Source organism: Phocoena phocoena, chromosome 12 (assembly GCF_963924675.1).
Source record: "Phocoena phocoena chromosome 12, mPhoPho1.1, whole genome shotgun sequence".
NCBI classification, from domain to species: Eukaryota; Metazoa; Chordata; class Mammalia; order Artiodactyla; family Phocoenidae; genus Phocoena; species Phocoena phocoena.
Window position 1 is genome coordinate 15709518 of NC_089230.1, and position 27513 is coordinate 15737030.

Genomic DNA, 27513 nt, shown 5'->3' on the forward strand with positions numbered 1-27513 from the left:
GAAAGGGTGCAGGTGGTACAGGGGATATTTATAAGTGGAAGAAGAATACTGTAATTTCATAATTTGGGTTATTTTTAACTAGAAAGAAAATACTTTCAAGATAGTCCTGTAGAAAGGTAAGTTTTAATCCTAAATCTCATAAACTAATTAGTAAAAGAAAATTTAGAACAAAATATGATTATTCAGCTATGGATCTAAACATTGAGAAAACTTTCTTTTTACGCTAGAAGTAGTCTTTGGAATATCTGAACAATAGTCAAGTATAATTTTTAAAAAATAGATGGCTAAAACAACCCAGGTATCAAGTACCTAGATGCTGCCCAGGCTGCTGGCCTGCTGGACTTAGCCTGTCCCAGGATGTTTGAATAAAAACACCCATCGCCTTTCGACATACAGAGAGAACTGGGCCTGCCCCTTACCCCCATGCCCAGATGTATCCAGAGAGCCTCAGTTCTGATTGCCCGGTGCCTGTCCTAATTGTTACATATTTGAGTGTCACTCCCAGTCTTAGGAGCAGAATACCCAATTCATCCCCTTAGCTGGTTTCTAAGAAAACTATGGTGATGTTTTAGAAGGGGTTGGGAAATTTTAAATCTCAAATTACCTAAACTAAAAACACTGAAGAAACTATGCCAACTGAGTATTTAAAAGTCAAGAATAATTTTCAGCATCCTAGCAAGTACTTTATGGGAGACTTCATGTTCTTTGTCATCAAAGCATTAATCAGGAATCAGATTTGACAGTTCAGCAACCTCATATCTGACTTTGGCAAACAGAAAATTCCCCTAGATTGTATGCGGTTTTATTGTTGCCATAGCTACCTCTGAGCCCCAGACTTGGGATTGGGGTCTTCAGCCACAACTCCCTTCCCCTGCAGCCTAAACGCTGGTGTTTTCAACAAGCTGAACTCACTTAGAAGGGCAGCCTCTAATCATTCTCCTACCCTGAACAAGCAGAGCTGGGTCTGGGTATTGGGTTCCAGTTGGTAAGAAATGGTTTGGGGTTCCCAGGGTTTCTTTGGGGGTTGACCAAAGTCTCTTTTTTTGTCCAATTCCTTTGTAACATATCCCTCTTCTGTGGCTAGTGCAGGAAGATGCAGGGGGAACTGGCACCCTCAGGTCCAAACTTAGCCCTTTCAAAACTTCTTTCCTCAAAGTCGCCATTAGGAAACTGGAATGTATGTGCCAGCTCTAGAATCAAATTATAGACTGTTGGTTTATCACAGATTTTTATCTTTCATAATTCTCTACGGGAATACTGGCCTCGCCCCAAAGACTGTCTTGTACCAAGAGTCGCTAATGCAACTTCCTCATCCCACCCTCCTGAACCCAGACTGAACTCTCAGACTGTTCCTGAGAATCTTCTTCAGGAGTTTCACCTAGGATTCCACAGATAAACCAGAGGTTGAAATGCCATTAGTATGTACTCAGCTCCAGGCCCTCTTGTCTTGGAGAGGAGGCCAGCTATACCTGGGACTGGTTTTAAGCTCAGAAAATCAAAGCTATCAGGAGTGAACTTCCTCAGTTACTTACCCCCACATGTAAACACGTGTCGGTACCCACCCTCTCTTCTTTTCCTCCAGCACTAAAGGAAAAGGTGTCCTCTGTTTCCAAGGTCAGTCTCTCCCCCTGACCTTGATGCAGCTCCTTATCTCCTCAAGTCTGTTTCTCCATCATTTATTAACTCCCAGTGTTTATAATCTCTACTGGTTCATCCCCCTAGATGCATTCAGATCTCTAAAAACATATAAAAAACAAAACAGCATCCCTCAGCCTTCAATCTCCCTGTAAATGAATTCCCAGTTGCTAAGTGCAGCGGCCTCTCCAGGCTTCACCTCACTTGACCTCTCCTTAGGACCACTTTCGTCTTGAAATAGCCTCGTCCCTCTGCTTCCAGGACTCCCTTCTCCGTTGGTCGCCGACCATTTCTCTGACCTGTCTCTTCCTGTGCTCCTTGGTCCTCCTCTTTGTCCGCCCTCTGAAATGTTGCTGCTCCCCGGGGCCTTGTCCCTGGCCCCCTTCTCCCTTCCTCTCTGGCGGTCTCACCCACTTTCGTCCCTGCAACCATCACCTTAACACTGAAGGTCCCCACATGTTCAGGCCCAAATCATCGAAGAGCCTAGAGAAAATTCTACCTGGGTTGGCTGTTGGCATCTCAATTTGAAACTGTCGAAAAATAATCATCTCCCTCACCCACCCCAAGCAAGCTCCATCATACATGTAAGTCACTCGAGCAAAGATCCTAGGAACCAGATACATGGACCACTCCTTTTTATATCTGTACTTCATATATAATTCTACCATAGTAACTGTAATACTTTATTGTATCTTTGCATGTAAATGTCTATCTACCCAGAATTGAAGTCATTAAAAAACAATCTCATTTAATTTTTGGAGAAGTGGTATACCACAGTAGCTCTGGAACAGTACTGTCTGGGGCCATATCCTGACTCTACCATACTGAGAGAAGTCAAGTCACTTAATTCTCAATGCCTTAGTTCCCTCATTTGTGAAATGGGGATAATAAAAGTACGAACACATATGGTGGTTGTGAGAATTAAATTACTTCATCTATAAAGCGCTCTTTATTATCTTTGATTACCAGTGTCAGGCACATGACTGTTAATTTATGCAAAATGAATAAATAAATGAAAGAAAATGTTATGAAATCAGCTTATGCAATGGAGGTTTTTGCTCCTCTCGTTCCACCAGTTGGCAAGACCCCTGTAGCTAAAAATAGTTCCACCGTATCATCTCCAAGCCTGGCCTGACTCCAGAGCAGATCAGACTAAGAATAGACCCTGCTGAGCTTGATAAGAAAGACTGATCTGGGGTACACACTGTTCCTTCCAGACTCCTCAAAGGCTCTAAAAGCTACTTCTAGTCTAGGTGTCTAGGATCAATCCCACAGGGAAGAAAACCTATGAAGGAGAACTAGAGATTTTTTTTCCTCAAGTTTTCAATAATGGTTCTACTGGCCGAGAGTAGGTTCTCTGGATTTAGGAAGCAAAAATTTCTTAAAGCCCTAACCAGAGCAAGAAATCAGGAGTTAGTCCATACTTATTTTAATGGTGAATGATCATGTATGAATCCATAGATGTAAGCTGTGACTGCAATGAAGACATTTCCTGTGGTCACAGTGTCTGTACGGTTGTCTATTTACAGAATGTCTATTACAGCTGGATATAAGGGTAATCTGACTGCAACGTTTGTACCCACTGATGGCCTATAAATTTTATAGGAACCTGGTACACAGTTTGGTTTTAAGGAACTCATGGTTTCCGAGACCTAGACCTGCAACTTACAAGCTATGTGCTCTTGGGCCAATTACTCAATCTTTCTGCACCTCAGTTAATCTGCAAGATGGAGGTACTCTAAGTACCTACTTGAGTTGCTCAGATTAAATAAAACAGTGCATGCACAGTGCTTATCATGTAATGGATTGTGGCTGTTACTGGTATTAACCACTGACCTACCCTGTTCATTTCCGACCTTTGCACAGGTGCAGTGCTACCCCTGGCCCTGGGTTTGGCTATCACGGCTTTGCTGCTTCTCATGGTTGCTTGTCGACTACGGCTGGTGAAACAGAAACTTAAAAAAGCTCGTCCCATTACATCTGAGGAGTCTGACTACCTCATAAATGGGATGTATCTATAATAAGTGTAATTTAAATAGCTGAGGGCAAGGACATGGTTCACTTATAATTTGTATATATTTTGGGTTCTGATATTTATAACCTCTTCTGTTTTTTGTTTTGTTTTGTTTTTAACCTCTTCTGTTTAACTAAGAAAACTACTGAAAACCCTGAAGATTCTGCAAATACTAAACCTCTGTTTTTAGTTATTGATTTTCCTTGGGAAGTATGTGAAATATTTTGAAATTCAGAGAGGAGTCCATATGACTACAGACTTTTACAAATCTAATTCTGATTTACATAAGCTGTCCCTAAAAACAGAAATTTGCTGTTAGCCAAGGCAGAAAATTCCGAGTCTCTAGAGGTTCCTGAGAAAGGCGGTGTTAACTCTTCCTAGAAGCCAGCCATTGGCACTTCATACCACCCCACTTCCCTTGTCCTGTGGCCCTCCCATTTCTCACTTTAAGCTTCCAGTGTTCTCCTTTCTCTTCTCCTCTTCAAAACCTATTTCTGAGGATGGAGCTCAAGTGAGTGTACACCTTCAATGAGATGTTATCCACGGCAGGAATATCTAAGTTATAAACCTAATGAACAGGTCAGTAAGGCCTAGGGAAGGTGAATATGAGTTCTTCCCAATGCCTGACATCGTGTCATGTATGTGGCTGCTTCATTCTCCCAAAGGAGAATGACTCAGACTTTGAATTACAAATAGCTCTAACATGGTCATGGAAGCAGAGAACCTGGCAGGTCAAAAATTTTAACAGAAACCTAGCTGAGGGAAAAATGAGCAAGGAGGATGATTAGTTCTTGTATCTGCTCAACACCGCTCGACAGTCCAGAACACAGCAGCTCATTTATATAGTCACTGGTTTTCAGCATTAGTATGTGTTGATGGAAGAAAAAAACTGCATTCAAATTGAAAAACAGAACACTGAATGGATTTCTGGGTACAGCTTTTGTAAAAATGTCACGTGTTTAAGTATCAGCGGTTCTTCCATTCAGTGGAGTGATGCAGTTTTCCCGTTATTTATTTAATGCTCTAAAATGTTATAATGTGCACACAGCTAGTGCCAGGCTTATGTACTCCCAGAGCATAAGGGAGTTTTGCACAAATTCATCTTTACAGAAAACCAGCATCTAGCTTAGCATCTTTTACCTTTTAATCTGTAGGATTTTAAAGGCGTATTATTTCCTCCATTGCTTAATGCTGGGACTATGCACATTCTAGAAATTATTCTACTGAGAGGAATGTATAATGTGATGTTCCTAGTCACATGTTTTTTGTTTTTTTTTTTACCATAAGTGGCAAATCTTTTAAAATACTTGAAAACCCTCTAGAAAACTATTTTTAGACTGAACCTGATGTAAGTTATTCCTTTAGCAAAGACTTAATTTGGGTCAGAGATATACACTGACAAATGGATAGTTACTTAATTCTAGGAAAACAAAGAAATTGGTTATTTTTATTTCCTAAGAAACTCAAGCATGAATTTTAGAATTGAGCAAAGATTTAAAGTTCTCCTTAAGGAGTTCAGAGAAATGCCTGTGTGAATGAACCTAAGATGTCCGTACTCTGTATGCGATGCTGTGCAGTTTGTTTTTCTATAGAAGGATGTCACCTGTAGCCACATCCAATAAAACAAAAACTGATGAGGCCTGCATCTTTCAGCACATCTTTTATCCATAAAGAAACTAAACACGATTTAGTATTGCCATGGTGTTGAAACACTTGGTAAAAGATGTCCCATATCTATATGTACAGCATTCTTTAATAAATTTTATTATATTCCCAAGCCTTTTTTTACACCTTTTAATATAATCATAGCTGCTAGTACAGATGGTCCCTGACTTACGTTGCTTCAGCTTACATTTTTTTTTACTTTGTGATGGTGCAAAAGTGATACATACGTTCAGTAGAAACCATACTTGGAATTTTGAATTTGGATTTTTTCCTGGGCTCCTGATACACTTACTGTACATCCTCTCTCGTGATGCCGAACAGTGGCAGCATAGGTCTTTTTCCCTAGAAAATAATCCTTTTTACTATTGATTTAAAACTGATACGGTAGTGTTAACAGGAAAATTCTGCAGGCTCTTTGATCCATAAGGTAATTTCTAGGCAAAATCCTGACAGGATAATCACCTAAAAATTAAAATAAACAAATAATGCTGGCAAAACAAATTACTTAGTGTGATGCAGTCCTTTAAAGGGCACAGTAAAAAGTGTTCAGGGCATGGAATTCAAATACAAATGTCCTCGGCTGCCCTAGGCCGTTGGACTGCTGCCTCTTATGCTTAAGGTGCCCTCAGTATTGCCATCACCTGCCCTTTGACCAGAAGTGTTATTCTGTGATGCCCATCCTACTGGGACACTCCACCCAAGTGAGAATGAGTTCTTGAGACCCAGCAGCCATAGAACTTCATCTAACGTTAGGAAAGAAAAAGAAAAGGCAAGAAGGGAAAGGGAAGAGAAGAACAGGAAAAGGGGGAAAGAGAGAATGAGGAAGAGGGGAGGGTTTCACCGGCCCAGCACAGCACTCTGGAGGCACTAAGGTGAGGGAGCACTTCTCAGAGTCCTGGCCCCAGCAACACAAAGTCAGTTAAAAAGATAAAGCCTCGGGCTTCCCTTGTGGCACAGTGGTTGAGAATTCGCCTGCCGGTGCAGGGGACACAGTGAGAGGCCCGCGTACCGCAAAAAAAAAAAAAAAAGTGTAATCAACTTTTTTTTTTTTTTGAACAACGCAGATTTCAAAAATTAGGGCAATGGGATCTAAAGTATTTTTATAATGTTAATGTATACTTTTAACCCAAATGTCATTTTTAAATACTACTTGGGAAAGGGTTGAAACCCTCGTTAGAAAATAGAATTCTTAATTGAGAGCTAGATTTGGCTTTAATAAAATGAAATCTGTAAAAATCACCTTGTTTCAACAGGACCTCGCTAGACTGGAACTTTTAAAAATGTTTTTATTGTTGTCCTTGATATTATGTAAAGAAGTCCTTCTAATAGGGAAAAATGAAATGCTAAAATATTTTAGAAATTATGAATACTAAAGATTAAAGAGACGTTTCTTCTCTGACCTAAACATATATTAATTCAATTCTTTTCAAGAGAAAAGTTCATAGATAGAATTAAAATTCATTATTTCCATCTTTACACATTTATTGATGCTCCCCTAAAATCCATTCCTCTTTATTCAACATTTAAAAAAATTTTTTTTTTTTTTTTTTTTTTTTTTTTTTTTTTTTTTTTGCCACGCCACACAGCATGCAGGATCTTAGTTCCCTGACCAGGGGTCAAACCCGTGCCCCCTGCAGTGGAAGCGTGGAGTCTCAACCACTAAACCGCCAGAGAAGTCCCTAAAACTTTTAACTCAAAAAGTTTAAAGTCCAAGAGCAATGCTTGGCATAGCATTTGTCTGTACCAATCAGATGCCACTTGGTTTGTCTTATCAGATTTATAAACTGTCCCCTCAACCAGACTGCAAACTTCTTGAGAGTAAGGGCCTTTTTCTATCCCCAAGACCTAACAAAGGGACTTACATAGAGTAAAATGTTGATAATAGCTAGGAAGGGTACAGACTAGTGAATAAGTTGAAGAATTAAAGTCCTAAAGAATACCTGATGTTTGAAACTACCGCCCGCAAATGACAGAGTCCTGGATCAAAAGGGTTCATGGCCTGAGTCCAGAAGCAACACTAACAACAGCAAACTGAAGCCAGCAATGAATTCACAAGGTTTGGCCACCAACTAACGCAAGTTTCCTGTGCCTAAGGCCCTGCCCAAGAAGAGACACTGGTAAAAACATGCATGCATACTTTTTTAAAAGCCATTTTCAAAGAAGTAATGTTTAAGACTTTAACTTAAGATGTGGGGGGAGGTGCCTCCTCCCCTCACGAAGGATCTATTTGCCAGAATCACACACACTTGCGCACAGCAGGGGGCAGGGCTTTGCTGGGAGTGCTGGTTCTGCTAGCTCTAGAGCTTACATCTCTTCAAGCTCTAGAACCCTTAGAAAAACTAAGATCCTCATATAAAGGTATAAAATTACAACATCTAAGCAAGATCCCAACGTGTTACTGCCTTCTTAGAAACTCATTTTACAGTCGTTATATTAATAAATCTATTTCTAGGTAATGGATGGGTTTTGGTAAATTTATCCTCAACCCTGTTCTGTCTTGACATGGAGTCCGTGCACTCATTCATCCTTTCATTCATTCAGCATTTATTGTACATCTACAAGAGGCCCTGAGTTAAGCAAAGAAAAACAGTAAATGAGGCGTAGTTCTTGTCCTTGAGAAACGTACTCACATTCCACAAATGTACAGTTAGATTAATGCTCTTAACCTGCTCAGATTTCACAAAATGGAGCATCAGAGAAACAACCTTTTTCTCTGTGATCTTGGCATTGTGTACCTGGTGGACACGCGATTCTTCTATGTTCGAACACCGCCAGTGCCTTTCACTTTTAACTTTATTTGGCAAAGCAGCACTGCATCAACTGTTCAGTGACTAGGACGCAGCTTACACAGCATGTTAAATCCATATACATTATGAGCAGCAAATCAGAAACAGAAAAACAATACTGAGCTCCTAGAATTTTTAAAGAGAGAAAGGAAGAACTATGTCAGTTATGTCCAATCTGAACAGCTGAGTGTTTTAAGGGACATCACCTGTCATCTTCTTAAGTTTTAATATTTACAAATGCTTAGCTTTAAGGTAACAAAGCAGCCGATTGTATCTACAACATGCTATTCTATGACACCACATCAAAAGCTTTAAAAAGGAAGCTCATCTCTATTTTCTTAGTAGCATCTAACATACACCCAAAAACCAAGAATCTTAACTTATGAATGGTGGTGTTACCTGATGCACAAAAGCAATCTGATAAATTAACACCTGAACAGAATTAAGTGTCTAAGAAAAGAAAAACCACTCCTCAAAGTCAATTCACAAACTATGTTCTCCATTTTGCAGAACCCTTTCTTTTAACATTTAAAGTAAAACGTGGGCATGTTAAAGTAATAATACACAAATTTATATTTGCATCCTTCTACCAATTTGGCTTCTGTGCCTCTCTGAAGAATTAGAAACCCCACAAAACCACACATTTTCATGCTGAAAATAGTGTAAGAAAGTCCAACACAAGCTGTGATGCTGTTGATTTTCAAAAGCTTTGAGGACTGAGATGAGCAATCCACTGTAATATTATATACTGGTCAAGCTGATGTTGCTTTTACAGTTCGTCCCTGGTGGGGGAAAAGGAGAGAAATATATAAGTAGGAGTTACATATTACAAAACTTGGCTTTCTAATAGTTTAGACACAACTAATAAATCAGTAAAAATACACTGATCCCCAAGCATTATTAAAAACAAAAACAAAAACAAAACTGAGCAAATGATCCAAGTCAAAGCAAAAATGGAAATCAGCCATTTCAGACATCCTTCGTGCTACTCCAGAATGAAGAATGAAAACTAAAGGACGTGAATTCTTTATTTTTTAATTCAAAAGTAACTTTCTTCCTTCAAGACCAAATATTCAGAGAAATGGTAACTTTTAGATCCAGGATCTTGCTAATACTATTTATTGTAAAATAATAACGAGTAGTTAGAGTTCAGATGATTCTTTACAGCTACATTCACAAAATTGGACAAAAATTTAGTCTTCTGTTTAGGGTATCTGTTAGCAATTGTCGAGTGCGTCAATCTCAACCCAAACTCTTTGTGAGAAAACGCATCATCTGTAGGTATAATATACCTGCCAGCTGATTTCATAAGACAGCTTTATCAGTTCCAAAAGAAACCATTCGCTCAGCCAGGCGCAGCACTGTGCCAGCAACTGCCAGTGAGAGGAAGGAAGGAAGAAAAATGCAGTCTCAAATAAACTGTATGGTATAGAAATTATACCTCAATAAAGCTCTTAAAAGTGAAAAAATAAAGCTACCAGAAAAGCCTAAAAGCTTCTCATTTGAGGGTAATCTGAGTAACAAAAAACACCGTTAAAGACCCAGGTACTTTAGGGGTAAATAAGTATAATGTTTGCAACTAAATCTCGAATGACTCAGGAAAAAATGTTACATATATGTATATAGAGAGAGAAAGAGGGATTGAAAAGGAATGTGGAAAAATGTTAATAATCGATAACTCTGGATGAAGAGATTCAGGAGCTCTTTGTACTATTCTTGCAACTTGTCTATAATAAAAATTTTTAAGTTTTTTAAAAAGCTGTTAAAATAAATTTGAAGGGAAGGTAAATAAAGAGCTAAAATTTCCCAGGTAAGTGGTGAATTAAGGGATTATTGGCCAGTACAGTATATTTTATAAAATATGAATTTTATAAATTGTGCAAGAAAATATTTTTAAAATGACTTCTCCCATCAGCTGTCTTTGTCATACAGCACTGGATTATCTGTTAAATGATAAGTTATCAGTTCTTGTTCCTCTTAATATATTCTTCCAAATAATTTAAGTACTGTAATTCTCATAAAACAGCTTTTACTTAAATTCATGCAAGCATTAAAGTACTTAATCTTCAAAGAGTTCACTTGCAGAGTGCTCTATTCATAAATTAAATTCACTTGTGCTTTTTAAAATATAGATTAAAGATACTATTGTTGTTTTTTAAAATAATTTTACATTTTATTTACCTGTTGCAAGGCATTAAGGATTCTGTCAATAAATATCCTTATTGCCCAGCAATACAGTACATATCCTCTCCATTTAAAAATTTTGTTGAAAAGGGAAAAGGATAAAAACTCTCAACAAACTGGGTATAGAGGGAACGTACCTCAACATAATAAAGGCCACATATGACAAGCTCACAGCTAACATCATATTCAACGGTGAAAAGCTGAAAGCTTTTCCTCTAAAATCAGGAACAAGACAAGGATGCCCACTCTCGCCACTTTTATTCAACATAGTACTGGAAATCCTAGCCAGAGCAATTAGGCAAGAAAAAGAAATAAAAGGCATCAAAATCAGAAAGAAAGAGGTAAAACTGTCTCTTTTTGCAGACAACAACTAAAATTAGCTGTTTCTGTATACTAATAATAAACTATCAACAGAAAAATTAAGAAAACCATCTTATTTACAATTATATCAAAAAAGAATAAAATATCTAGAAATAAATTTAACCAAAGAGGTGAAAGAGTTGTACACTGAAAACTATAGAAAGTTAATGAAAGACACTGAAGATGATACAAATAAATGTAAATATATTCCGTACTCATGGATTGGAGGAATTAATGTTGTTAAAATATCCATACTACCCAAAGCAATCTACTGATTCAATATAATTCCTATCAAAATTCCAATGTCATTTTTCACAGAAATAGAACAATCCTAAAACATGTATAGAACCACAAAAGACTCCAAATAGCCAAAGCAAACTTTAGAAAGGACAACAAGACTGGAGGCATCACACTTCCTGATTTCCAACTACATTACAAAGCTATAGTAATCAAAACAGTATGGCATTTGGCATAAAAACAGACACAGAGACCAATGGAACAAAGAAATAAACCCATGCATATATGGTCCATTAATTAAGGAGCCAAGAATATACAATGGAGAAACAGTCTCTTCAATAAATGGTGTTGGGAAAACTGGAGAGCCACATGAAAAAGAATGAAACTGGACCCCTATCTTACACCACACACACAAAAAATTAACTCAAAATGGATTAAAGACTTGGATGTAAGATCTAAACTTACTGTGGTGATCATTTTGCAATATATACATCTATCAAATCACTATGTTGTACACCTAAAACTAATACAATGCTATATGTCAATTATATCTCAATAAAACTGGAAAAGATCATATTGTTAAAAAGTGTTTAATGATATGGGACAATGTTGATGACATTTTATTAAATAAAAAGAGATTACAAAATAATGCTACCGTATGATCTCAGGATTACAAAAGAGATTTATATAGATCTATGGATAAAAGAAGAAAAAATCTACAAAATGTTAATAAGAGGTTATCTCTAGATTCTGGGATTATGGGTGACTTTTATTCTTTGTATTTTTTTCCTATTTTTATAATGCATATACATTACTTTGGTAGTCAGGAACAGTACTGTTGAAAACAAATAGAAGGCAATTTATAGCACCCCCTCCAAAAAAAAAGGAAAAGAAATTAAGTTTACAGACCTGAGTTTGTAACATTTAGGGTGCCAAAGAAAACCAAAAATTTGCTGCCATGGCAAGTATAACCTTGTCACATCCTAAGACTCCAAAATCCATTAACCTTATTAATTTTTCCTAATATTTAAAATTCTACATAACCATATTTTTCTCTATCTGACTTACATGCATAGATCATTTACAATAAAGAAGAGTACATCCTAAATTTCTAAAAAGGCTCTTTAAAATTGTATATATGTGCTAATATTTCATTAGATTAATAACTATATTTGTTACTTTATTGTATAATAAGTAATTATACATAATTTAATTATTAGGTTAATAACTCTAAGTTACTAACATTTCGTATTATATATTCTTTATCAAGAACAACTGAAAATATGTACTACCAGGAAATAACAATCAAAATCCATGAACATTTTCTAATTAATGGGCTTTCTGAGGTAATAAAAGCTTTGTACAATTAACTTTGTACAAAGCATTATGAGAGACATAAAAAGAATTCCAAAAGCAACAGAATACATTCTTGCCTTTAAGGATGTAAAATACATCATAATGCTGTAACACATGTAAAGAAATTTAAAAAGGACAGTATAGAACAATATGGAACACAGGATCAGCTGGATATCCTAGGACCTAAACTGTCAATCCTAGAAATGCCAGTCAATTCATAACATTTTTTTCATGTGTACATGGCACTTTTAAGAAGACATCGAGGGCTTCCCTGGTGGCGCAGTGGTTGAGAATCTGCCTGCTAATGCAGGGGACACAGGTTCGAGCCCTGGTCTGGGAGGATCCCACATGCCGCGGAGCAACTAGGCCCGTGAGCCACAACTACTGAGCCTGCGCGTCTGCAGCCCGTGCTCCGCAACAAGAGGCGGCGACAGTGAGAGGCCCGCGCGCCACGATGAAGAGTGGCCCCCGTTTGCCACAACTAGAGAAAGCCCTCGCACAGAAACGAAGACCCAACACAGCAAAAATTAATTAATTAATTAATAAACTCCTACCCCCAACATCTCTTAAAAAAAAAAAAATTAAAAAAAAAGAAGACATCGATAGACGAAGTACTTATGGAATGAGAACCCTGAAACATTCCTCAGTTTCACCAGCCAGAAATGGACTTATTCCTTTGACTCTTGTGGCTATTAAAAACAAAAATAAAATAAAACTTACCAGAAGATTAACAAAATGTTGATTTCTAGATATATAAAATAAATATACTTGTATAAAATAAAATACAAATTTAAAAATCATTAAGTTTACAAAGCAACTAATACAACTATTAAATATCCATAGTCTTGAACATAATACCACAGATTCTAAGTCTATAGCCTATCTCTCTGACATTCTCTCCCCTTTTATTAATCCACCAAAATTGCAAGGAACATTTTTCCAAGTACAAGGGGACAAAAGTCTACATTCAAGTTTGGGGCTTTATTTGGCACTAGAATTCAGCATGCCCACTAAGTTCTCTCTCTTTTTTTCCATCTAGTTTTTATCACACCTTCCGAGATAAGACTGGATCTCACTCTCACAGAGCACTCCAACTAGCTCTGGATGCCTCAGTTAGAGAAGGATGGAAAGCTGGTGAGAAACAAGAGAATGTTCGTAAGAAAGCACTAGGATGAGTTCTTGAATTAATCCTGAAGAAATTCTGAAAGAACAGAAATCATCTAGCCTGGCAAGAAACTGACTAGGGAGCTTTTTACATAATTCCCATGTGAGATGAGAAAATGTAGGCAACCCTTTTTAACCACATTCTATCCTTACCACCACTGCCCTAATTCAGGCCACCATCACTGTACCCCTGACTTGCTACAGGTACCTCCTATTTCTGACCCTAGTTTTGTCCCTTTCCAATCTACTCTCTACCCCACTGCCAGAATTATCTTTCTGAAATGGAATTCTGATTGCTTCACTGCCTGGCTTAAACAATCACTCCCTACCGCCCTCAAGGCAGAGCCAACACACCACACTCTAATTGCCTGTTTGTCTTGTCTCTACTTGACTATAAGTTCCACGAAAATGGTCAGTTTCAAATTCACAGCTGTGTATTCCTGGCCCTAAAGCAGTGCCTACATAGTGGGCACGCAAACACTTGCTGAATTAATGATGTATTAAGAAGGTCCTCACACTGAAAAATATTTAACAAATTTAACAACAGAACAAATTGCCAAAGAAAAGTATTAGATGTTGCTTCTCCAAAGGCAATTTAAAATAAAGGCTTTTTTCTTTTTTTTTTTCCTGTCTAGGACAGTTCACGCATAGATTAGCCTGACGGGGATAGAAACAGGGCACACAAAAACTAGATGTCCTCTCAAATCTATTCCACACCTAAATTTAAAAAGAAGCAGACGGGGACTTCCATGGTGGTGCAGTGGTTAAGAATCCACCTGCCAATGCAGGGGACACAGGTTTGATCCCTGGTCCGGGAAGATCCCACATGCCGCAGAACAACTAAGCCCGTGCACCACAACTACTCAGCCTGCACTCTAGAGCCCACGAGCCACAACTACTGAGCCCACGTGCCCCAATTACTGAAGCCCTTGTGCCTAGAGCCAGTGCACTGCAACAAGAGAAGCCGCCGCAATGAGAAGCTCACGCACCGCAATGAAGAGTAGCCCCCGCTCACCGCAACTGGAGAAAGCCCGCATGCAGCAACGAAGACCCAACGCAGCCAAAAATTAATTAATTAATTATTTAAAAAATGAAAAGCAGCAGAGGTATTTGCTGCATGGGAGGAAAGGGGAAGGAAAGAGGTGGTGAGAGCTGACTTCAGACTACATCTGGCACAGGGCCTCTTCCTCTCTGACTTCCAGTTAAGTCTGCCCCATACGATGCCCTGGCAGAGAGAAGAGGGCGGGAGGAGAGAAAACTGAGGTGATTCATAGATGTGGGAGTAGCTGCTTCCCTCTATCACTACAGCTCCTGTCAGGGACCACACCCCACCCCCGCTTCTGCTGTCCCTGCTCTCAGCAGGTTCCAGTAAAATTGTTTCCTTACCTTTAGGTCTAGAGTGGTAACAGCTTCCTACTATCACCCTGGGAACCCCTGGTCCCTGGGTATGTCACATTCTTTACTGGTTCCCATAACCTTTCCCATATTTCTTTGAATAGTCCCTTCATTAAAGTCACTTCAAAATCCTAGCTGAGCACACTTTCTGTTTCCTGCCTGTGACCTTGACTGATAGTTTATGAACACAAACAGAAATAGCAGATTAGGGTCTCTTAAGATTTTAAGTTAACCGTTGATGTTTTACCCTTTCAAACATCCTATTTTCTAGTAATTTCTTTCAGTACAAATTTTTTTTTAATGTGGCAGTTGTTTTTTTCCAATTTCATTTCCAGATTTTGTTTTACCTTTATATTCTTTAAACTTCATGATTTACAACTAAGTAACTGATTATCTCTGTAATTAGAACTACATCTTTGGATATAGGAAAATGTGTTTGAACAGAAAATTTGCAATAGAAAAAATTAGAAAGTCCTCCTAGTACAGCTAGAGAAAAGTTTCCAATGATGCATACATGTAAAATTGCTCAATGTTTTAAAAAGTTGAAGGCCAAAAAGAAAACCAAGTGTATACATGTATTTAAATATTTGGTAAATGATTGAACAATTGTCCATAGATTTAAAAATTATTCTAAATTTAATACAAATAGTTTAGTCTTATCAAGGGTAAAATACAGGTGTGTGGAAGCCTGAAGCTTATATAATTGGGTAAGGGGGGAACCTCTTTATGAAGGAAAAAAAAAGGTAGGCTAAAAATAAGACTATGCATATAAAATTTGGTATAAGGCCATGAAGGCCCCAAAGCAAGTGAGGGCCCTGAAGCTTAAGTTTCATTAGCTTCAAGCTAAGTCCGCCTCTGGTTATAAAAACTAAAATCCTTTTTATAATTCCTTCATCATTAAATTATGGTACTAATAATGGGTATAAAAGGAGAAATTTTAAACTTAATGAAAATCTGAACTCTTACTTGATACCAAATTTCAGTAACTTCAGTGATATGTCTGCCCCCCCCTTTTTTTTTTGTCTGCCCCTTTTATACAGCAGCAATCATACAATTATGTAGTTATGTAACCAGACTAGAAGCAAAAGGAACTTCGTAACTATATCTGATTCTAACTGACAAGACTGATAGCTTTTTAAAACTTTTTTTTAAAGAAGTGGCTGTGCTCCAGTTAGAATTCAAAGAAAATAGCTATAACTACATTAGGTGAAGAATTAAAATGCAATTCCTAGTAAGGTATCCCAGAAATGGCCAATCAAAATTAGTCAAAAGTAAAACTCATTTTTGAACAAACTGAGATTCATTACCATTTTTGCCATTACCATTCATTCAAAAGGTGCCTTCCCTCTTTCCAGAAAACAAAACTGAGAGGTCTATTAAACCTATAATCACTAGTTTACTTATTAAGAAATCATCTTAAAATAAGCACCTCTGTCAAATAAAAGTAGATTCTAAAACAAGGAAGCAGTAAGGCCTTTCTTATTCTGGCATTTAATTTCAAGTAGACTTGGCTAATGTCACTCTTACTTACTGATCTCACTCCCTCCCACTGGAGAGAGTGGGAAGGGAAAGCAGGAAGAGAGGAAAAAGAGAAATCTTGGCTTCAAACGAAATACCCAGATTATGCTGAGACATAGAAACAAAAGTGGGTGTTAAAATGAGCCATGCTGTACTGAAGATTACGCTACATGCTGCTGGCCCTTTGGGAAGGTGTGTGAGACCTGGGCACTCACTTACAGAATCCCCTCCCCTCCCCGGGAACTTAGAGTAGCTTAAAAATTGGCCAGCCTGTTCTATAAAATGGTGGGTTTCTTCCTTATAGTGGTTCTGAAATAAGAGTGGAATGTAAAACAGGCACAGGTTGTCAGACGTCTATGAACCTGATTGAAAGAGAGAAATCAAGCTGAGAGGGAGAGTGTCCTCTCTGGGATTCTGACACCTTCGAAAACTGGGACAAGAGTATCTTTTCCCTTCTTTCTCTTTACAACAATGGTATAATAGAGATGAACTGGGGCAGGAAATGATGACCCCTTCTCTTCAGATGACAGCCTTTGTTTCCATGACCGTACAGCAGCTATAAAAACGAGTTGCAAATATAGAAACAGCGTGGCTGATACTAAAATAATCTTAGAAAGTGTGGCTGAAAGCCTCTTTAAAAAGAAAAACACCTTTGTGCCAACCAAGTCTCACCCCCCTTTCCCAAAGATGAGTTAAATCAAAAGGACAGACCATGCAAAACTTTTCTACATTTTTAATGTAGTGAATTTCTGATGTTAAAATGGAGCAGCACAAAGGTGACAACCGAAAAAGCAGCTCTTGTAGTCTAATCTCTTAAAATCCACACCCTTTCACCTTGCATGTGTGGAAGAAGAAAGAGCAGAAGATAAAATCACTTCCACCTGGACCACTGCTTTTCTTTATCTGTTAAAGGCACGTATATCACTCCCATCAGAGGCTTCATTTTGACACTGCCATCCTGGAGCTTGTCATACTGCTCCAGCATCTGGTTTCCACCTGCAGGACCAACTGGCAATATCAATCTTCCACCAGGCTTTAACTGGTCTATTAGCTAAAAGAAAAAGAAGAGCACATATACACCAAGCTATAGATTTTATGTTAATAGTCATTTTACATCACTATACACAACTTTCAGTGTCCATGGGCAGAAAGCAGAAATGTACTTTATTTAGTACATACATACTTCCACTGTTAAACTTGTTACTCAATTACCCACTCACTCATTTACCTACCGACCTTCCCTACTACAGTACAAATGTTCTGACGACAGGGAATGTGTCTTATTCATCTTTGTGCCCTTAGCATCTAACACAGTACCTGGTACAACTGCAATGCTCAAAATGTTTGAGTTGAACCACATAATGTAGGACTATCCTCTCGGGAAGGCCAAAGGCAGAACAGGAAATTTCAATTCCTGTATGCCTATTTTGAATCTTTATAGTTTGCAGGGGAGGAGGGGAAGTGTAGAAAATCAGCAAGGAACCCCTATCCTATCTAAGAATTTAAGGCATCACTGAACCAAAAATAAGGGAACCTTGGTTTTATGACTGAATTTAGGATTACTGGCACCATGACATGACGAAGGAAGGTAGGGCTGGAGTCTCTGCAGCATTAGAACGAGGACGCCCTGTCAATGAAGAACCAAAACTACTCACTGAAAGCCCCTCTGGTCAGAAAATTTTTAAGTCGTATGTCACAATTTGAATGTAGCCTGACAGATGACCACTGATCAAAAACAGTAAGGAAGAAACCTCACTTTGGATAGTATTATCCCAAGGAAGGGTGTCCTTAAATAAAATTTTTGTTGTCAGCAAGTCTACCTTATATTTTCCCTTTTAATTTTCTAAATGTCAAGGTTTTTAATGAAAAAATAGCAGGCTTCTTCCCACTACTCCAGCCTTGCTCCCTAAATCCACTCATTTTAAATCCTTTCAGCTGTCTTCTTTTGTAGTGCTTACTTCTAAAGCATGTCTTTTATTTTTTTAACTGAAATATAATTGGCATATAAATATTGTATTAGTTTTAGGTGTACAACATAAAGATTTGATATATGTATCTAATGTGAAATGATCACCACAGTAAGTTTAATTAACATCCATTATCACACATAGTTACAGTTCTTTTTTCTTGTGATGAGAACTTTCAAGGTTTACTCTCTTAGCAACTTTCAATTATATGGTATAGTACTAGTAACTATAGTTACCATGCTGTATAATATTTCCTCTTTTATTTCAAATTATGTGCTATATGAGGACTAAGCTCTCATACCTAAACAGCTGTCCCTCGGTATCCAAGGGGTATTGGTTCCAGGACCTTACCTCTGATACCAAAATCCGCAGATACTCAAGTTCCTTATATAAAATGGTATAATATTTGCATAGAACCTATATATCCCATATACTTTAAATCATCTCTAGATTACTTATTATACCTAATACAATGCGAATACCATGTACATAGTTACCAGGTGTGGCAAATTCAAGTTTTGCTTTTTGGAACTTTGTGGAATTTTTTTTTCTGAGTACTTTCGATCCATGATTGGTTGAATCCTTGAATGTGGAACCCTCAGATACAGAGAGCCAACTGTATTCTGCTCCTCCCCCAGTCCAACCAATATCATAATATTTTATTAAAACCATTTTCAGTTATGACTGTGTAAATGTAATTTGCAGCTGAGCCAAGAGGTACCCAATGACTGTTTCCTTTCTTATATAATAGCTGTTTTCCCTACAGTTAAAAACTGAAGGTTTTTTTTTTCATTCCCTTAATTCTCTTTGTAACTGTTTCTAAATCTTGGTACCCTCCCAGCTTCTTAATGAAATTTTCACACAGTCAAATCTATCTAATTAGTGCCTTCCTTTTTTTTTTTATTATTTTTTAACTGCTCTTTTTTGGTAGGCTCGCTTCTAGTACCTTCCTCCTCTGCCCTAAATCTGGACTGGTTATTCTCCAGGCCTGCTGCATAGCGTTCATACTGGGACTTCCCTTGCAATAATCCTGGAATCCTGGAACTCTTACCACCTCTCTCTTGAACAAAATTTCCTGCCTTCCTAGATACCATGGCTGCTTCTTTTCGGTTTTTTCCTACTCTCTCTCTACTCCCTCATTTTTTGATGACATAATTAAAGCAATTCCTCCAGAAGTATTCTGTGAAACAGTATGTGGAATATTTTTAAAGACAGAGATTGAGATTGGCAAATCTAAAATTATCTTTATTCTATGTATTTAGTGACGTGTGTGGGTATAGAATTCAAGATTGGAAATCATTTTCAATTCAGAATTGTGATGGTTTGCCTCTGACTTGTTCATTCTAATGTTGCTTTTCTACAGTCTGATGCCTTTCTGATTACTGACCCTTCAACGGATTATCTATTTTGCTTTTCTGGAAACTTCTGGAATATTCTCTTTATCCGTAACATTCTGAAATTTCACAGTGATATTGTGGCTCTTTTTTTTTTTTTTTAATTCATGGTACTAGGCACTCAAAAGATCTTTTCAAACTATAGAATTATGTCTTTCAGTTCTCAGAAATTTTCTTAGGGCTTAGGGCTAACTGTTCCTTATAAAGAATTGCAAGTAGCAGTAGCCCCTCTTTTCAGGCCAAAGCGTTATCTCTGGTTTCCAAGGTCCTGATGCCTCCAATTTCTAAGCTTTTTCTGAGTTCTGCAGAGCAAACTGCTTCTGCATTGATACCCTCCTCATGGTCTCTTTGGTTCAACTTCCTTCACCCTTCCAGGTCAGTTATTACTCCAACTGCTTTCTGTCTTCACACACTGTAGAGTTCAGGGTTGCAGGTATAATCTCCTAGATAACTGAATATGGAGTTCGTGTTTCTGCTTCTTGTTTTTCTAGTTGTTTTGGGGTGATATCCAAAGGAGGCATAAACATCTTTATTCTTTTAAAACTGGAAAGCCCCTTCAGCATGCCTATCTTCAAATTTAATCAGATGTAAAGAGCCCCCCCCACCCAATAATACTTCCAAGTGCTACTACAAATGTCCAATTCATTCTGAGCTAAAGTCAGAAATACCTTTCGAGATCATCTTAGGGTCTTAGTGGGGAAGATGAGCCCTGTACCCAAGACCTTTCATTTAAACACAGTTCTGTTTCAGATTTTAGTTGTTCCTACTAGGCTGCCAATATTAAAAAAAAAAAAAAAAAGTTTAAAAAGTTAAAAAACCTACTGATCATGTGGTCATACATGAAAATTCATTACGTTATTCATTTATGACTTGTACACCTTTCTACATCATGTTAATACTTCAATTAAAATATGTTAAAACCCCCGGTTTGGTCTTTTTTTCAAACAGATAACAGAGCCAGAGAAAATAGCTGATTTTCCTAAGGTCATTCAGCCAATGAATAACAAGTCAGTGACCAGAACAAATCCCCTAACTTTCAGCTTCTCATAACTGTGTAAACACACACAAAAAACCACTTGCAGGTTGGGCAGTAGATGAGACTGGGCAGAAGAGACAGTGTCACTTTTAGCCCCTTGCCATCTAATCAAGAACCATGAAAAAATCACATGTAATAGAAACCTAAGCCAAGGAATATTGGGGCTGACATAAGTTTATCAGAGTCTTACTAAAACGAAAACTCAATTTTGTACTTAAATATTTCCTTGACTATGTAACATACACTACTGGAATATCCTTCCCTCTCACTGCAACTATGCAAATCCTACTATTCTTTAAGATTCAGTTCAAATTCCATTCCTATAAGAAGTCTCCTTGACTATTCCATGCAACATACTCTCCCTCCCTTGAACTCCTACAGTACATATTTTGTTTTCCCTTCAATATCTATCATATGCTGATACATGTATGACACAGCTCTTCTAGAACGTAAGGTTTGTGAGGATAAATTTATGACAAATACTTCCTGGTGTTACCCATGCACCTAACACAGTCTTGCACATTCTGGTATTTAACAATACGCCAAGTGATTATCAGATCATGAACTCCAGAGGGACTGTCCCAATTCTATTGGTGTACTAGTTCTTAGCCGAATCAAACAGTGCTTTAAATAAGACAGCCATGAGCTGGGGCTTAGCAATTTTCATGTCATTTATACAACTGTCTGCATATGAAAAAACTGCCTACTAACTGCAACTAAAATGCACAGCGTTTCAATTTTTAAGAAGTTGAGCATAATTATCAACCAAAAAGAAAAAAAAAGCACAACGTAACATAGATGATATTTTGAACATCAATAGAAGTCATTTCCTATAAATTTTTAAGAGCTTTAGTTGAATAAAGCAACAAACACAGAAGAAAACCAACTCACTGCCTGGGGCACAACTGGGGCTGCAGCTCCTACATGAATAGCATCATAAGGGGCTTCTTCGGCATATCCCATTCTTCCATCCCCCACTGAAAGAAAAAAAAAGCTTTAAAAATCTGTTCAGATAGAACTACCCAGTGTGAAGAATTATCGGAGATTTAAAGCAGGGAAAGGATAGATTTTTAGATAAAAGATGCTGTGACAACTGGATATTCAAAGAAAAAATAGATGCTTGGACCCCTACCTCAAACATACACAAAAATGAACGTCACAAAGATCAAAGGTCTAAATGTGAAAAGTTAAAATGATAGTGCTTCTGAGAACTAATATAAGGACATATCTTCATGATTTCAGAGTGCCTTAAACAGGACACAAAAAGCACTAGAAAAAAATTGGTAAGTCTGACTACATTAAAATTAAGAATTTCTATTTATCAAAAAAGTACAGTATGAGAGTGAAAAGGCAATTCACAGAGTGGGAGAAGAGATTGATAATATGTACAACTAGACACAGGGCTAGTCTATAGAAGTCCTACAAATCAAAGAAAAATATAAGTAACAAAATATCTGAATAGGCATTTCACAAAAGAGGAAATCCAAATGGCCAAACATATGAAATAGTGTTCAACCTCACTGATTAATAGGAAAATACAAAATTAAAATCACAGAGATACTGCCATACATTAAGTGGGCAAAAAGAAAAATCTAATAATACCAAGTACTGGTAGAGATGTGAAGCAATAGGAACCCTGATGCCTTACTGTTGGGAATGTAAGTTGGTTCAGTCACTTCAAAAAACAGTTTTGCAGTATCTTTGGTCACTCTATGAACTGTAACAACACGCCTAAAGAAATGAGTGCTTGTATGATGAGTGTACATAAGCATCCGGACTTACGTACATTGTGAATATATCTCCAAATCAGAAACCCAAAATATCCATCTACAGCAGCATTAATAAACAAATTCTGGTAATGTTCCTACAATAGAATGCTATGCGGCAATAAAAATGAACTATATGCAAAAAGAAGGATGAATCTTACAGACATAATAATGAATAAAAGAAGTCATTCATCATAGAATATATACTGTATGGTTCCATTTAGCTGAAGTTCAAGATTAAATTAAACATCATTTATGGAAATGCAATTAGGTAGTAAATGCATAAAGGTAATAATACCGCTAGGGAAACGGGAGGTAGTCATGATGAGGAAAAAGCAAGCAGAGAACTTTCTAGGTACTAATAATGTTCCATTTCTTTGTCTTGTTTTGTTTTTCTTGCGGTACGCGCCTCCCACCGCTGCGGCCCCTCCCACTGCGGAGCACAGGCTCCATACGCGCAGGCCCAGCGGCCCTGGCTCACGGGCCCAGCCACTCCGCAGCATGTGGGATCTTCCCGGACCGGGGCACGAACCCATATCCCCTGCATCGGCAGGTGGACTCCCAACCACTGCGCCACCAGGGAAGCGCCAATAATGTTCCATTTCTTGATCAGTGTGGTGATTAAACAGGTGTTTGTTAAGCTTCACATTTATGTTTTATGCATATTTTGATGTCTGTTATTTTTCACAATATAAAATGTACTCACATGGAAATGTGTCCATGCATACTGCTGAATGGAAAAAGCAACCTGAAGGACAATATGTAGAGTATGAGTCAATTTAAAAACCATGTGTGTGTGCAGTTGTACATTCATATGTCTAAAAAACTTCAGGAGGAAAAAGAGGGGCTTTCTTTTTTATCTTACACATCTCTGCACTGTTTAAATTTTTTATATTCGACACTTGTTACTTTGATACTACTTCTTAAAAAGCAATGAAGAACGAACTCAACATGGCATTTTCTGAAATAGTTGTCATGTCACCCATGGTCAAGGTAGAACCAGTGTAACATTTTAGAGTAATTGCTTTTTCTTGCTTAGTACTTAAAAGTGAATGTAAAGGGGCTTCCCTGGTGGCGCCGTGGTTGAGAGTCCGCCTGCCGATGCAGGGGACACGGGTTTGTGCCCCGGTCCGTGAGGATCCCATGTGCCGCGGAGCGGCTGGGCCCGTGAGCCATGGCCGCGGAGCCTGCGCGTCTGGAGCCTGTGCTCCGCAATGGGAGAGGCCACAACAGTGAGAGGCCCGCGTACCACGAAAAGAAAAAAAAGTGAATTTAAAAAAAATGCAATAACTAGCTCTGAGTATTATTTAGCTTGCATGGGATTTTTCTGAAAATAAAAATTCTCCAGAGAGGAAATTTTTAAAGTTTTCTGATACTTACCAACCAGTTGCACTCTCCCTGAAGACAAAAGCATTGGATCATCCTTTCTGACATTATTTACTGAGTCGTCTACTAGCTCTTTAATGTGGTCAATTCCTATGACTTTTCCACTAGGTCCAACCTGGAAGTGAAAGAATAATTCAATAGTTCACTGGTCTAAGTTTATTTTTCTAAAGCGTCATTAAAGTATTTCTTTATCCAAAGTCATATTCTGCAATGAGAAATCAGGACAAATAAACAGCTTAAGTCTCCAATTAGATTGTTAAACACTCAGTTTATTATAAATTATTTGGCAAATACAACTTTCTCAACTATAACCCTTAAATGAATAATGATACTTTCAGTAATTAAGAAGCTAGAATAAATTACAAAAACTTGTAATACTAAGAAAAATGATAGCTTTCTTCAATTTCTAGTTTTTAAATCCAGGATCTTGAAGTGGGACTCAGCTACCAATATTAAATTGTACTTATTAGTGCAACCATTTTTTATTTAAATTCTATTTAAAAGTGTGACTTTAAATATTAAAATGTTACATAAAAAATTTTTTGTATAGGGATTTCTATACCTGATTCTACTGCCACATGTGGGAAATATAAAAATACATAAGGCCCCAAGTATAAATATTAATTGTAAAATAAATTTAACACAATAAAGACTCTGAAGTCAGACCGCCTGTGTTCACATCTAGGTTTCACCACTTACTTACAACTCTATAACCTTGACAAGTTATTCCATCAATCAGGCTTCCTCAACTGAAAAATGAGGAGGAAGGGGGTATACACCTCATAAATCATGTGAGGAGTAAATAAGAGAATACAGGAAAAGCATTGAGAACACAGACTAACACATGGTAAATGTGTGAAAAACACTGACTAGTATCAGTTCCAAAAAGATAACTCAGAAATCTAATGATATTTTAAAAAATGATTATGCCTCTGAAACCATAAACATGTCAAGTATAGAGAAGTCATTAATTAAATACCATTTCTAGTATTTAGTTACATCCCATTAGTGAGGGTTTAACTTGTACAAAACAAGTCAAACAACTGAAAACAAATATCTGAATCCTTATTGTGTGCCTGGCACTGCTCTGGATGTCTAGGATACATCAATGAAAAAAAATCAGACAAAATTCCCACCTCTCTGGAGCTTACATTCCAGTAGTCTGCCAATTATATATGCATAGCAAATTAAATGGATTCTAGTCCTAAAGGATCCATAAATCCTAACTTAACTAAACCATACCCTTCCAAGCTGGCCTACACGTACAAGATTTTTCATAATCAACCTGATTTGATTATCTGAACACAGATAAACCTTTACTTCAAGGTGCTTGAGTGGGCCTCCAGACTTATACTGTGGATAGTCATTTACCAGATAAGCCTCTGATGATAAAAATCTGAAGTGTAACAAACAACGCTTTTTTTTTTTTTTTTTTTTTTGCGGTACGCGGGCCTCTCACCGTTGTGGCCTCTCCCATTGCGGAGCACAGGCTCCGGACGCGCAGGCTCAGCGGCCATGGCTCAGGAGACCAGCCGCTCTGCGGCATGTGGGATCTTCCCGGACCGGGGCATGAACCCGTGTCCCCTGCATCGGCAGGCAGACTCTCAACCACTGTGCCACCAGGGAAGCCCACAACGCATTTTTATAAGAGCATTTTTCTTAATGTAAAAAAAGCTCTACTTCAATCCCAATAAACCTGTAGGAGTGTTTGGAAATCAGGCTGTATTCTGTTCTGCCAGGAGAGTACTTGGAAGATTGAAGTTTGGGAGCTACTGGTTGCCACTTTGTGATCACAGAGAACACATCGGAAAATGAAGCCAACATGTGGAGGAAAGCAAAGTCAAACCAAGAACCAGAGAGAAACCCATTGTCCATAACAACCTTTGATCTTCTTCTGAATCCAGCCATACAAGAAGTCAGATATACCTCTAGACTTTTCCATTAAATTCCCTTCAAGTTCTGCCACTTTGACTGAATGTTCTGTCACTTCAACAACAAAAAGAAATCCTAGGTGATACATATTCTAACTGCTATCTTAATAGAATTTAAAAAGGAACATTTCTTCCAAACATATTCACTTTATGCATATATAGAAAACCTTCAAAAACTGCTAGTGAAAAAAACACACAGCCAAATCATATAATATGCTTCTGTTGGGGCCAGAATGGTAAATAAAGCTCTTACCATACGTGCAAAACATGCAGTAAGGATTCCACTTCCAGATCCTACATCAAGAGCTTTAGCTCCTTCATGCAATTGATCAAATAGAAGTTCTAGTGCATATGCATGCTGCCAAAAGAAAACAAAGCAAGTATTCATTTTTTTTCAAGACTCTATAAAGTATATACACCATGGCATACAAATAAAGTTGCTAACTTGTCACCAATTTTTCTACTATTGTCATCTACCAAAACAATGAAAACATAACATATTATATACTTGTATCTACACAGGAATTACGTATAAAAAAATTCTTGTTTGATTAAAATTCTTGTGTTTTAGATAAAGTGTTCAGTAATTTTAGACCTCCAGTGTGCGAATTTTTTAAATTTAATTAATTCAAAGTCAAAAGCTACAAAAAGATTTACAGTGAAAAGTCTGCATCTCACCCCTGTCCCCAAACAGTCTCACTCCCTAGAGGCAACCAATGTTACCAGTTTCTAGTGATTTCTTCCAAACATATTCACTTTATGCATATATAAGCAAATACATATGCATTTATAAATTTATTATATCTTGAAGGAGGTTCCTTATCACTATTTAAACAGTGTGTTCACTCTTTCTTAAGGCTGAAGAGTATATTTTTGTATGAATGTATTGTAGTAATAAATATACCTGATGAGAGATATTTAAGTTAGCTTCAATCTTCTATAACAAGAGATAAAATAATCTTAAAATGTGTACCTGTAAGATAATGTAGTAACCTTTTTAATAATCTTATAAAATATATCTACAGGACAAATTCCTACAAGTGGAATTAAGGGGGCCAAACGATATATATTTTTATGTTTACAGTATATATAAATGACAAATCAAATAAAATCATGTTGGTTATGCTTTGGACCAAACCAAGAAATAAAGCCTTCTCTACTCCATCCTCTTTATAAACTTACATTTTAGTGCTCTTCCAAAATATGAGGTTAGAATTAATAAATGTTATCTCAAAAGCTGCCCTTAAATGCCTGGTATATTCATTATTAAAAATCATCAGATCCAGTAGCAATAAGCACATTCACTCTCAGATCTTGGTTGACAAAAATACATATCCATGAATCCATAGTGACAGAAGTAAATACGTCCTTCTATACATACATAAATGGAGAATAAGGAGAAACTGTTCTCAACTGTTTTTAAATATAGATGAAATGATGAACTTAGAAAATTGCCATTTGGCAACCATTTCAGTAATAACTGATTGAGGCAAAAATCACAAATGGATGCTAAAACTAGTGTATTATCATTTGATGAGTAACAAGATATTTACATACTCTCCAAGTGTTTGCCCCAGACACTTATTAATTACAAAACGTTAAAGTAGTAACTTTACAGTGGAGTTCAGAAGTTTCTTGGTGGAGAAACCTGATTGACACGACCTCAGTCAGATGATTAAAGTTAACATCACCAATAATGGGACACTCTGACATCACATG

At 37.4% G+C, this 27513-nt stretch overlaps 2 protein-coding genes across 5 annotated transcripts in view; one reads left to right on the plus strand and one right to left on the minus strand.

Moving 5' to 3' along the window:
* The window catches only part of LRP11 (LDL receptor related protein 11), a 45175-nt gene extending 39753 nt beyond the window's left edge, over positions 1-5422 (plus strand). The window contains exon 7 of the mRNA XM_065889062.1: positions 3502-5422. Within this exon, the coding sequence (XP_065745134.1) occupies positions 3502-3656 (155 nt within the window). The 3' untranslated portion in view covers positions 3657-5422. The remainder of the gene's footprint in view (positions 1-3501) is intronic.
* Positions 5423-8092: 2670 nt separating this feature from the next.
* The window catches only part of PCMT1 (protein-L-isoaspartate (D-aspartate) O-methyltransferase), a 45582-nt gene continuing 26161 nt past the window's right edge, over positions 8093-27513 (minus strand). Inside the window, exons 4-8 of one of the 4 annotated variants that reach the window (XM_065888735.1) lie at positions 26048-26152; positions 23858-23978; positions 21603-21688; positions 17149-17365; positions 8093-8882 (exon numbers count right to left, since the gene is read on the minus strand). In XM_065888735.1, the coding sequence (XP_065744807.1) occupies positions 17186-17365; positions 21603-21688; positions 23858-23978; positions 26048-26152 (492 nt within the window). In that variant the 3' untranslated portion in view covers positions 8093-8882; positions 17149-17185. Of the gene's footprint in view, positions 8883-17148; positions 17366-21602; positions 21689-23857; positions 23979-26047; positions 26153-27513 lie in introns of those variants that run through there. The other 3 variants (XM_065888736.1, XM_065888737.1, XM_065888738.1) reach the window with 3 other exon arrangements.